The 13095-nt window shown below is 47.9% G+C and overlaps 1 protein-coding gene across 1 annotated transcript; it reads right to left on the reverse strand.

Annotated features, from left to right (window-relative positions):
• Positions 1 to 216: 216 nt before the first annotated feature.
• On the reverse strand, positions 217 to 12902 carry KLK5 (kallikrein related peptidase 5). Its single transcript, XM_031457136.2, has 6 exons — positions 12784 to 12902; positions 12409 to 12492; positions 5753 to 6029; positions 4507 to 4763; positions 4244 to 4377; positions 217 to 697 (listed from the first exon to the last, which is right to left on the reverse strand). Exons 2-6 carry the CDS (start codon positions 12485 to 12487, stop codon positions 542 to 544), a joined length of 903 nt encoding a protein of 300 aa, XP_031312996.1. The 5' UTR covers positions 12488 to 12492; positions 12784 to 12902; the 3' UTR covers positions 217 to 541.
• Positions 12903 to 13095: the final 193 nt, after the last annotated feature.

The following is a 13095-nucleotide window of genomic DNA, read 5'->3' on the forward strand; positions in this document are numbered from 1 at the left end:
AGGCAGGAAGTTATCTCTGCTTTGCCTGTTGCAGTATCCCAACCCCCTCGACCCATTCCTGGCATGAAATTGCCAGTCGATCAACATTTGTAAACAAAATGGAAAGCAGCTCAAGTGAATCTCTGTTTCTTGCAGCTGATATGACCCAACAGGGCACACGCAGCAGTGCAGAGGGGAGAGGGGCTTGTTCCCGGCTGCTCGGCCATTCAGGGAAGAGACCACACACTGAGTCCACTTCTCAGATGCTTTATTTCTGGGACCAAATTTGGGCTGCAGCTTCAGAGAAGTGGGGGACTCTGGACCTGAGGAAGGAAGCACTGGGGTGACTGAGACACACCCTCGCTCTGGTCATTATGGGAACTGGTCCATCCACTGTCAGGGAAGGGGGAACTTGACTCCAGGAGACTCCGGGGGACTGGAGAGGTGAACAACCTCAACATTTTGGGGAAGGAACTGGGGTCTGGAAGGAGAGTCAGGGTCCCTGCAGGGGCAGGGATTTGCAGGCGGTGAGGGATGCCAGAAGGCCGGGTCCCGGGGTGACTCATGAATTGGACTGGATGGTTTCCTTGATCCACTTGGTGAACCGGCAGAGGTTGGTGTAGACGCCAGGTCTGTTGGGCTGGGCGCAGGGAAAGTCTCCCCAGGACACGAGGCCTTGGAGTGAGCCATTGCAGACCACGGGGCCCCCAGAATCACCCTGTGGAGGAGAAAGGGAGGCACAGAGAGGCAGAGATGTGGGGAGGTGGAGGGAGGGAGTCACATAGATGAGGAAGGGCCAGGGCAGCAAGAATAGAAACACGGGGAGAGTAGAGAGATGAAGAAACACAGACAAAGACAGAGATGGAGACACAGGTAGAAAGAGAGGCAGAAAGGGAGAATGTTAATATTTCCCCCAAGTCCCTCTCTGCTCAACCCCCCACCTCTTCTCTGTCGCTCTCCCTCATTGTGTGTCTCTCTGTTTCCCTGTATTTCTCTCTCACTCTCCCCTCCAGCCTTTGGATAGCGTGTTTCTCCTACTGGACACCCCTTCCTTTCCCTTTCTCACTCCTCCCCGATCCTTGATGCCAGCCCATCTTGTACTTAATACCTCGCTGTTGCAAAGAAGCAGTTCTCAGCCCCTGGGTGAAGTTTTCTCAACCCGGACACCAATGACACTGGGGCCAGATAATTCTTTGCTGTGGGAGGCTGTCCTGTGCACTGTAGGACATTTGGCAGCAACCCTGGGCTCTGTCCATCACATGCTAGGAACCCGCTTCCTCCCCTGAGGCACAGCTGTGACAGCCAAAAATATCTCCAGGCATTTGCCATATACCGGCTGGGGGTTCAGAGTGACCCTGGGACTGAGAATCACTCCCTTGGACTAATTTGGGTTGCCTGTGCTTAATTCCTTATGTCTCCCTGTAACCACCCTCCTATACAATTTCTCAACACTCTTTACTGTGATTTCTTATTTAAGTTTATGCAAGATACCTACACTCTGGCTTTTCTCCCCAGTTAGCGGACCCTGTTTCAAGGCAAAAAAGCTTAGCTGTCCCGACAGCTAAATTTCAACTCTCTTGTGGTTTAATTTCTCTCATTATTTTTTATTTGCTCTTGTTTATTATCCCTGCAGAGTTTCTTTTGATCAGCAGTTAGTGAACTGCTCTGAGCCTTGGCTCCTCCTCTGTCAAACAGAGCTAATCATAATGGTTAAATGAGTTAATGAGCCGATGCATGTGAACCACTTAAAAGAGTGTCTGGCAATTAATTAGCGCTATTATTACTATTATACTATTAGTATTGTTGTTATTATTTCTTGCTTTTTGTGGTCACACCCAGACCACACTGTGGTATGAAAAAGCCACTTGAGGTCTAGGAAAAACATCCAAGGTACTAACCTTGGCTCCAGGAAGGCTAAGTGGTTTAAAATGCTGACACCCGAATAAGATCTGCTTTCTTCTGATAAAAAGTCCCTCCACCCATCCCTCTATCCAGATACGCATGCTTCCTGAGTTAAGTGGAGACAGAGATTAAACGGGGAGACCTGGGAAGCTGTTGCAACTGTCATGTTTGTAAGATCATGGGAGAGCTTCTCACAGCCATCAGAATGGGGCTAGAGTGCTATCTGAGCCCACAGCTTACTAAATGCCAGTATTACTGAAGCATACATCCTGCCAGCAGGGATAATAAACAAAAGCATGCTAATTTACATCCCTCTAGAACCTTTGGAAGCCTGAATACAGGTAAGGGTCCTGAGCTGTAATAGGTTAATTTCTGTCATCCTCAACAAATAGAGCTCCCATGAGAACATAGAGAAACTCTGTACCATGGGATCAAGAAATACTTGCTGAACATTGGGTCCCACTCATCTCTCCAGGCCCAACTCCTGTCCCCCAAACAGGCTGGCTCTTTTCTAGTTTTTGAATCAGCCAAACTCTTCCATGCCTCAGGGCCTTTGCACATGCTTTTCTTGCTCTTAATCTTTGCAAGGCTGGCTCCATTGTGTCATTCAGTCTCTGGAGCTCCCATGCCGCCTCTTCAAGGCCCTCCCAACCACCCTTCCAAATATTGCCCCTCCATCACTTGCCAACATAAAACTAAATTTCATATTCTGCATAGCACTTACCACTCTCTGAAATTGCTCTGCTTATGCGGTCTCTCGACCACAGGCTTTTTTTTTTTTTTTTAACCTTTTTGCTCCTCCAGCGCTTCCAACAACTTTGTAATCAATCCTCTCTATTAACTATTTTCTTTGTTTCAATACCTACCGTGGGTCTCTGTTTTCCTTCCTTAAGACATTTTACTAGCATTTGTCAGAAGAAAAAAAATTCAGACTACAAATTTTGTGGGAACAAGATACTTGACTGCATCTGCCTGAAATGTGCCAAAATAAATAAGACAAAACTGTGAGTGTGAAGGGTGGTCCCTTAGATATGATATGTTTATGCAGTGCACATCTTGCCAACCATACAGAACAGCCTTGATCTCTCTCTTGAGACCTGTGCTGTCTGATACAGTAGCCACAAGCCACATGGGTCTCTTGAGCATTTGAAACATGGCTAGCCCAAACTGAGATATGCTGTCAGTGTGAAAATACACACTGGCTTTCAAAGACTTACTATGAGAAAAAAGTGGATATGAAATCTTCCATTCATAATTATTTTATATTAATGACATTTTGAAATGATGGTACTTGGGATATATGGGATTAAATAGGATATATTATTAAAAATAGTTTTATCTGTTTCTTTTTTACTTTTTCTTTACATCGAGCTACTGGAATGTTTAAAATTACATGTATGAATAATAAATGCTGGAGAAAGTGTGGAGAAACGGGAACCCTCCTGCACTGTTGGTGGGAATGTAAGTTGGTGCAGCCACTGTGGAAAACAGTATGGAGATTCCTTAAAAAACTAAAAACAGAGTTACCATATGATCCAGCAATCCTACCCCTGTGCATATATCCAGAAAAAAGATGAAAGCTCTAATTCAAAAAGATACATGCACTCCAATGTTCATAGCAGTGCTATTTACAATAGTCAAGACATGGAAGCAACCTAAGTGTCCATGTATGGACAGATAAATGGATGAAGAAGATATGATATACATACACACACACACACACACACACACACACACACACACACACACACATATATGTATACACACACAAAGGAGCATTAATTACTCAGCCATAAAAAAGAGTGGAATATTGCCATTTGCAGCAACATGGATAAACCTAGAGATTATCATACTAGTGAAATAGACAGAGAAAGACAAATATAATATCACTTATATGTGGACTCTAAAAAATAGTACAAATGAACTTACTTACAAAACAGAAACAGACTCACAGACAGAGAAAACAAACTAATGGTTACCAAAGGGGAAGCAGGGTAGGGGATAAATTAGGAATATGGGATTAACAGATGTACACATACTACCATATATAAAATAGATAAACAACAAGGATTGATTGTGTAGCACAGGGAAGTCTATTAAGTATCTTGTAATAAACTGTAATGGAAAAAAAATTTTTTAAGAAAATAGATATATACACGTATATATGTATAAATGAATCTCTCTGCTGTACACGTGAAACGCACACAGTGTTATAAATCAACTGTGTTTCACTGCTCAAGAATGTGAGCTCTGTGGGAACAGAGGTGCTAACCTATTTGATCATTGTGGGGTCCCCACAGCAAGGGGTTACACAGTTGGTTTGTGTGTATCTGCTGAAAGAATGGAGAGTCTCAAGCCTTACCTGGCAGGAGTCTCTGCCCGCCTGGTCACCAGCACAGAACATGGTGGCATCTATCTGATTTGGATAGGCCTCCTTGCACCTGTTGTCACTGAGCACCGTGATGTTCAAGCACTGGAGGGTTTTGGGGAAGGTAACTGTCAAACAGAGAAATGCAGACGAGGGCCTCAGTGAGTGGTGGAGAAAGAGAGGAAAGGGCAGAGTGCTCGGGGACAGAGAGGGGAAGGCAGATATAGGTGGGCATCAAAAGGGACCTGGACACTCACCCTGGGGGCTTTTGGTTGTTCCCCAGCCAGACACCAAGCACCTGGTCCCAGCAGATGGACAACGGGAGGAGATTTTGATGGGCCTGACATCCCAAGTCTCACGGATTTTTCTGTTCAGTTTGATGAGCATGAGGTCATTGGAGTGGCTGGGGTGGGAATAGCCAGGGTGGGGGATGGATTTGATGCCCCGGAACAGCTGTTGCCCAGATTCATAGGTGGGTGACAGGGCATGGTGGCCAAGACGGATTCTGAAAAATCTGAGGAAGATGGTGTTGATCATGACCAACCCTGACCCCTGTCCCCATATCCAATGCCAGCTGCAACGCCAGACCTAGTCCCAACCCCAATTCCACTGCCCATTCCCAACCCCAATTTATCTCCAGCCTCATGCTTATCTCCACCCTGGTCACAACTCCAAGCCCATCTCCATCCCATCCCCAACACCAACCCTAATCCTTTCCCCACACAGAAACCACCTACATATGCATCCTCAACCCCAAACCTAACCATCCTCAACCCCCAACCCAGCCACGCTCAACCTCAAATCCAGTCATCTCCAACCTCACCCATGACTTTAACCCCAACCCCATCTTCAATTCTACATCTATCCCCAAGCCCTATCCTTTCCCAGTTCCAATTTATCTCCACCTCACCCCAATCTCCACCCACCTCTAATTCTAGAATCAAACCTCATTCCGTCTCCATCCCAAACCATCAGCATGTGCATGCCCAAACCCAAATCCAGCCCATTCTCAACCCCAAACCCAACCCTAATGCCAGCCCTAATCCTTGACCTACCCCCAAATCATCAACCTATTCATTCCTAACTTCAAATTCAGCCTTCTCCAACCCCATTCCTATCTCTAACACAACCCAGTCTTCAGCTCCACAGCGATTTCCAATCCCAACCCCATCTTCATCCCATCCCATCCCACCTCCAGTTCTAAAGCCAAACCAAATCACATCTCCATTCCTAAGCATCCAACAGTTGTATTCCTAGCTCCAAACCCAACTCATCTCTAACTCCCATCCCCCAGTACAACCCCTTCCCCAATCTAACCCCATCCCCACCCCACTCTCCTCCTCAACTCCATTCTAAATCCCGACTCTACCTCCCCCTGCTTCCTCAGCCCCATCCCATCCCCACCAGATCCCCATCTCCATGGCTCATCCCCCATCCCCAGTCCTGCCTCCCAGGTCCTTCCCCCGCGCCTTGCCCAGCCATCCTCCTGGAGCCCCCACTCACGGCTTCCGGCAGTGGGCGGCCGTGAGCAGCCACTGGGGGTCCACCAGCACGGCCCCACAGTAGAGCTGGTTGGGTCGCATCAGCAGCGCACCCTGCCACGGCTGGGTGTGCATCTCACAGTCCGTCCCATTCACGATGCGGTTGCTGCTGCTGTCATCTGTCCGGGTGTCCTCCCCGGCTCCGGCCCCGGCCCCGGGTCCGAGGTCCTGGGTGCTCCCAGAGGGCCTGGTACCAGAGGGGCTGTCGCAGGAAGCAACATCATTTGCAAGAACAGGCTCTGCGGGCAGAAAATGGGCAAGATGGAGCTTGGGGTTTGGGGCTTGGATTCAAGAAGGAGGATCAGCCAGAGGATGTTTGACATCGGAAAGGGTGCTTATGTTGAGGGGCCAGTGCCAGGACGTTAGGAGTGGGACCAGGTTTCAAGAAGTGGGGTTCAAGCTTTAGTGAATGGGCTGGAGGTAGCAGAGCCTGAGATGTGGGCAGGGCCAAGGCCAGGGTCGGGTGGAGGAGTCAATCCCATAAGGAGCCTTGACTTTGGGAGAAGAGGCAAGGGCCAGCTTCTCAGAGCCGTGGACAGGAAAGGAGGTGGAGCCTGGCCCAAAGTGGGAGAGCCAAAGGGCCTGGGTCTTTCTTGGGGAAGGGGCACAGCCCAAGGATCCCTGACTGTGGAGTCTGGGCTTGGGGTGTGGTTGTTGAAAAGGCGCAGAGTCAGAGCTTGTGGGCTGGGCCAGAACTGGAGGAGCAGACCCAGGAGAAGTGCTCCGGATGGGGGTGGCCCCCCTTGGCAGGTGGGGGTGGAGGAGAGCAGAGCCGTCTTGTGAATTCTCAAACACAACTGTGGCCCCCGAATCATCCTGCGAATACCCTTCTCCCTCACACAAACCTGCAGATAGGAACACAGATACCCCACTCCATCACTGGTTCCCCCATCATCCGTCCACTCACTCATATTCCTGCTGAGGACCCAGGCAAGCGGAGCCCTGGGGCTGCCTTGGTTTCCGCCCACACTCCAAGAAACACACACACAACAGTGTCAAAGACACGCATACAGGCAGTTACACAGAGAAGTCCATTGTCTTCCACAGGGACAGCCACACCCACAGCTCCGTCTTGTGGAACCCTGTCTTACCAGATACACACATTTGGGGGCAGCCTTACATGATCTCACTCGCCCACGCGCAGTGTCTTGGTGACCTGCATGTGTACACCTCCTATACAGACGTGGAGAGGCTGCCACTCACTTCTGCACACAGCACAATGGCATGGTGACAACATTAGTCCCAGTGGACCCAGGGCAAGTCAGGTAACATATCCACCTTTACGCAGCCACTGGCTCACGGTGACAGCCTCTTCTGCATGAAAGCAGCTCTTTTGGCCCTTTTCCTGTTTGTCAATTTCTCTTCCCCTCTAACCCTGAAAGAACTTCAATACAGGAATGAAGATCTCTAAGCAGTTTAAACTAACTCCTGACTTACACGCTCCTAAATGCACACCATGCCTTGCTTAACCTGTTGATTCTTTTCCTAGATTAAAAGAAGTTAAGAATGAAGAATAAAGTAATTAAAGAATGACTCTCTATCTCTAACAGCCCCTTTAGCCATCCTGCAGGCTAGATAACATTTAGAGAGAGCCAGCCAGTCTGCACTCAGCGGAGAAGGATGTGGAATGCAACCTCCTGCCTCGGTGATTCACTGAGATTCTTCCTCCCATTTTTAGTTTTCAAAACTGTCATGGCTGAGCAGACTTGTCAGAGTTGGTCTCTGGACCTGAGTCTACCTTCTCCCCAGATTGCTGGCTTTTCTGATCAAAGCACCTTTCCTTTCTCCTGACACTTGCCTCTTGAATTATTGGCTTTTGAGTAGTTAGCAACTAAACCTGGGTTCAGTAACAGATTTTGGTACCCAGCGTAGGCCTGTGTTCTCATGACAGCCTGGTTCAGCTTGGACCCACTGGCTGCAGCATCGCGTGGGGTTGACCTTGAAGAGCCAGCCGCTCATGGCTAGCCAGCCCAGAAGGAAAAATTCTCAAGAAAGTCCTAGCAGCTGCCAGAACTACTTGTTCTGGGGATTCTTCCTGTCTCTCCCTCTGCTCAGCACTGAATGCTGGTTTTCACTTTCTGGGGGTGGAAATGGAAATGTGCATTTGAGACGAGCTTAGCAGCTCCAGGGCCAGGCTTTCCCACTGGCGCTTGCCCAGGGAGCCTCCTCCTGCAGCCAGCTGATCCTGATGTGCGTCGGCCATTAAGCCGCAGGCACCGTTTGGACAAGGGGTGCTCTTTTGGGCCAGTTGGTTCTGACATGGGTATGCTGTTGAGAGCCGTTTGCATTTAAGGGAGTGCCTGATGAGAGCTCACACTGGGCAATCTGTGAGGGCCATACATGTGTGTTTCGTACTTGGTGATTTATGGTTGTCATTCCGCCTTGTGAAATGGGAAATCCTGGTTCTGTTCCACCGTGGAGCCCTCTTGGGCAAATTCTGTCTGACTGGAAAGAGTTTAGCTATGAGCCTATGACTAAGAAAAAGACGACATTTTATTATAACACTGTGTGGCCACAATATTCTTTAGACTCCAGAGAAATTTAGTTAAGGTGAAACTGATTTTGAAAAATTCCAGAACTGGTTCTTTTTTTTTGTTTTCTTGCATATGCAGTTAGAAAGAAAAAACAGCTTGTTAAGGTATTGTTTCAGAATTCTGGCTCTAAGGGAACAAGTCCTTCTAGGAGAGCTTGCTTTTCTCTCCCTGTGCCTGGAGACCAGATCCTCAGGAACACTTATCTAGACCATCTGCAATTCCTGAGACTGAAGGAAAAAAAAAAAAAAGAACTGAAAAGAGGTTTTTGAAATTTAATGTATTCCAACTATCACTTACAAACTAGTGAGTTTTATATTGTAATACCCAATTCATGACTAAGCTTAGAAAATGAAGCTATGAGCTCTCTGGTTGTTTCTGTCTGTATGTCTATGTGTGTGTTATATAAACGTGTCTTTACCTTTGGATCGTATTTTCAAAATTAATTTGTGAATGAGCTCTACTTAACTGGCTTAAAGGAAATTAAGTGCTTATATAAATTCTCAGAAACACAGGAGGTGACCAACCAGAATGAATTTCAGGATCACGTGAACCGGGAAATAGTCAATGTTAAAAATAACACCTGGTCTTAAAGTTAGTTTAGATTTGTTGATGTAATTAATATGACATGTCTGTAGAGTCACCAACATTAAGTATAATACTTTTTTTGTATCTGGGTTTAATATAAGTCAAAATCTGATTATATCTGTTGCAAATTTATCAGCAAAACAAAACTTGGTATGATGAAAGTTCTATAAGTAAGTTAAATGCAAGATAAGAGCTTTGGGATGAACTCTTTAGGAATAATTGTATTTCAGAAATGTCTACAGATCTCTCCAGATATTGGACAACTTGAAATTTAGAGTTTTGCTAAATCAAGTTAAGCAATGGAAGTTTATTGAATAGCTAGGTCATTTGCAAATAAAATAAGATACTGAAACATTAATTACTGAACACCGACTTCCTTTTACAGAGAAACTAAATGCATTTAGTTAGGACTACTGACGAATATGCTTGGTGCCACCCTGAGGTGTTCTCTATGAGAAAGCACATGTTTTTAGAAATTATTGGTGTTTATGTTTACCAACCCACAGGATGTTAATGCAAAACACAGTTCAAAATTGTTTACCTGGCCAATTAATAATACTTGCTCTGACTCTGGCCATAAATGTACATTTTCTTCTAAAGTTACTCCGGCTTAATCAGAGCAACAAGCAAAATTTCAGCCAAAGAATATAACCTCCCACAATTATGGGATGGATTTATGTGGTTAACACCAGGGTATGTTCATTTAAGTTTAAGGGTTCCCTTATACTGAGAGTAATTAAACCACGCCAAGGGGAACCAGCCTAGTAGCACTAGGAAATTGGACTGGGTGCCTGTGGGCAATGCCAACATGTGGTTTCCCTTAAAGATGAGGACTGGCACAGAACAGACTAAGTCAGATGACCCGGGGATATACTGGGCTGTACCTCGTGGAAGTTCTGGACGTAAATTCTTACTTATGACCGCATTAGTACTGCTAGCTATGCTATTTATATATTGCTTATTTTACAAAATTGTTCTTTCTTACATCACCAAATGTGTGACTAAGCCTCTGATAAAAACAATGATGGCTAGGCAACTTGGAGCAGTTGGCCAGATACACGGTTCTGTATGAGCTCAGTGAATATAATAGTGTAACTCGAGATATGGGAAGAAGCAACAAGGGAGATGATTTTTTTCCCTCTGGACCATAACAGACTAGTGATACAGGTGGTCCAGAGACTTTTGGCTACTGTTAATGAAGCCTGGTCCCATAACAGCACGCCGAGTGGCCTAGCGATGAAATCTTTGCCTGACTGAGCACTCCCAGCACCACGGGGTGAAACAGTCATGAAATGCCTCCCAAATCCAAGGCCATGTATGACCTGCCAACCAAAAACTGGCACTTGCCATCCACCTCGGCAAGGATTCAGTCACAAGCCACTGCAGCTGCTGACCTGCAACACACCCCAAAAAGAGTTCAGGGTGGAGATCAGGAATGGGGCGTTCTGTGCTCTGAGAAAAACTGGCAAAGCAGGCCTTCGGATAGCTAGATATTTTCAGGAGAAGATTTTACGAGCCCCAATTTTTGCATCTCCTCATCTCCAGAAAAGCACTGAAATCATTAACGGTGACATCTGTTTTGGCCATTGAGGAGGGAAATGCCTTTGAAAGTCAAAATGGAGTAGCTGTGGTTCAGACATTCAAGGTAAAAGTAGGTGGCCACCGTGGGTGTGACTTCAGACACGCTCCTGTGTTTGCTGAGGACCTGAAATTTCTGAGCTGTGTCACACTCGGATGCCACCAGCCATTCTCAGAGCAGCGTCTGGGGGTGCAACCAAGCAGGACCCCGTGGGCGCCTCTGTCAAGTTTATGACTTTATTCCTTTTCGGGTTCTGCCCCTGTTCCTCTTCAAGATTGAGGAGTATCAAAGGAAGGGGGGGGGACTGGAACTGAGCAGAACCCTGCAGGGCCCCCCCCCAAAGTGCAAAAGCGCTTCCATGTCCCCTCCTCTTGTTTGTGGAAAACCTCAAGCCTCCCTGAGTCACAAAAGAGCAGGTTCAACTGGTTAACGATAAGGACAGCAGAGTCACAGACTCTCTCAGTGTCTCGTGCACATTCCTGAGTCATTTCACAGACACTGTAACTGCCACCAGAGGGGAAGAGCTAACTGCATGATGACCAGACTGCGGCCACAACATCAGCGGCCCCATCTTGAGCAGGACTGAATCTGTGGCCTCAGGGGAATGGGATTGACATGATTGCTCATAATCATCTGTATCTTTGTGGGCATCAAAATAATCATAGCTTGTTCTGCCCCCAGATGTAAACAGGCAACTAAAATTGTCAGCAAAGAGATGCTATCGACCCGCATCCTATCTCTTCCACTCGGAGAACACGGGACTGTCCGTCAGCATGAAGAAGGTTACAGAAAATGGACCTTGGCTCCTAAGCCCTTAGAAATGGGATGATGTTTGACGCTGGGGAACTGAAAGCAGCTCTTTTGCCCCTTTCCTGTTTGCCCGTTTCTCTTCCCCTCTAAGCCTGAAAGCACCCAATTACAGGAATGAAGGTCTCTAAGCAGCTTAAACTAACTCCTGACTTATGCGCTCCTGAATGCACACCACACCTTGCTTAACCTGTTGATTGTTTTCCTAGATTAAAAGTAGTAAGAATGAAGAATAAAGTAATTAAAGAATGACTAACTCTCTACCCCTAACAGCCCCCTTAACCAACCTGCAGGCAGATCACTGGGGCAAGATAACATCTGAAGAGAGAGTCAGCCAGTCTGCATGCAACGGAGAAGGATGCAGAATGCAACCTCCTGCCTCTCGATGATTCACTGAGATCCTTTCTCTCATTTTTAGTTTTCAAAACTGTCATGGCTGAGCAGACTTTTCAGAGTTGGTCTCTGGACCTGAGTCTACCTTCTCCCCAGACTGCCAGCTTTTCTGATTAAAGCACTTTTTCTTTCTACTGACACTTGCCTCTGGAATTAGTGGCTTTTGAGCAGTGAGCAGCCAAACCTGAGTTTGGTTACATGCACACTCAGTCTGTCATAGCAGGGGTGGGAGCTCCACACACAGCTGCACCGCCACACGTGCAGCCCCCCTACCAATATGCAGTCACATATAATCGCCCAAGCGCAGAATCTCAAGCAGTCACACCGTCACAAATATAGCCACACGTAACCTTGCACCCAGCCACGATCACGCAATCACAAGTGGCAACCCGAGAGCATCTAGCCACACATTTTCATGGTGACAGACACTTTTGTCTCACACAGTCCTGCGACACAGGGTCAGGAACCCCAGATACCAACAGTCACACACAAAGCCAAGCAGCCACACACGCAGTAGCATTCACAGCGCACATACAATCACCCACACAGTTACTGAGACACACCGTCTTAAAAGGCACACACACCCAGTCGCACAATCACATATACAGCCTCAAAGGGTACTCCTACCTGTCACAGTTGCTTGATATGGGAAAATGTACCACATACACTCACACACACACCCACATACACACACACACCGGGGGGGTGGGTTCTAGTTACCTGTCACTCCCAGAATCAGGGCTGTGATCAGGGCACGGACCATCCATGTTGAGGGGGGTCCTGCCGTTGCCATGACCATTGCACCTGGGAAGTGGGGAAGAGGATGGAAAGGCCCAGGTGATTTTGGGAGCCCTTATCCCACCCCCACCTCCTCCTCTCTCTGGTTCCCCAGGGCAGAGAGGGACCACGAGGACATTGCCCACCCACAGCGCTCAGCTGAGACAAAGGATTATAGACTTCAGAGGAACCACCATCCAGCATCCTCCAGTCTGAGTGAGGAGAGAGGATGGAGAGAGAGAGAGAGATGGGGGCACATCCCAGGCCAGAGCCAACTTGAAGCATCTCTCCCTTCCTGTCCCCCTCCCCAGGCCTCACCTGCCGTGTCCCCCAGGTAGAGGGTGGGGAACTGGGTCCCAGCTCAGCTGCCAGACTCTCAGGCCCGCTGCCACTGGCCTCCACGGTCCTGCCACCGCTGCCTCCTTGACTCCGGGCACCCGGCCTGGGTTATAACCACCCACTGATCCCTTGGGCGCATTCCCGGGTAGTGAGGCGCCCTGCCGGGCCCTAGCAAACCACTCCTCTGGCTTCCCCCCACCTCCGCCCCGGAGCATCCCTCAAGCAGCTCGGATGGCCGCTCCCTGCCTCCCTGGCCCCGGGATGGGGAGGGGTCTCCTGGCCCCGAGCCTT

This window comes from Camelus dromedarius, chromosome 9 (assembly GCF_036321535.1).
Source record: "Camelus dromedarius isolate mCamDro1 chromosome 9, mCamDro1.pat, whole genome shotgun sequence".
Taxonomy (NCBI): Eukaryota; Metazoa; Chordata; class Mammalia; order Artiodactyla; family Camelidae; genus Camelus; species Camelus dromedarius.

Bases quoted from the DNA above. Each gene is read 5' to 3' on its own strand.
- KLK5 (XM_031457136.2), bottom strand. From the start codon at position 12,487: ATGGTCATGGCAACGGCAGGACCCCCCTCAACATGGATGGTCCGTGCC. The intron at 6,030-12,408 runs GTAACTAGAACC...TTCTGCCCGCAG, and splicing joins CCTGATTCTGGGAGTGACAG to AGCCTGTTCTTGCAAATGAT. The intron at 4,764-5,752 runs GTGAGTGGGGGC...CATCTTCCTCAG, and splicing joins GCCGCCCACTGCCGGAAGCC to ATTTTTCAGAATCCGTCTTG.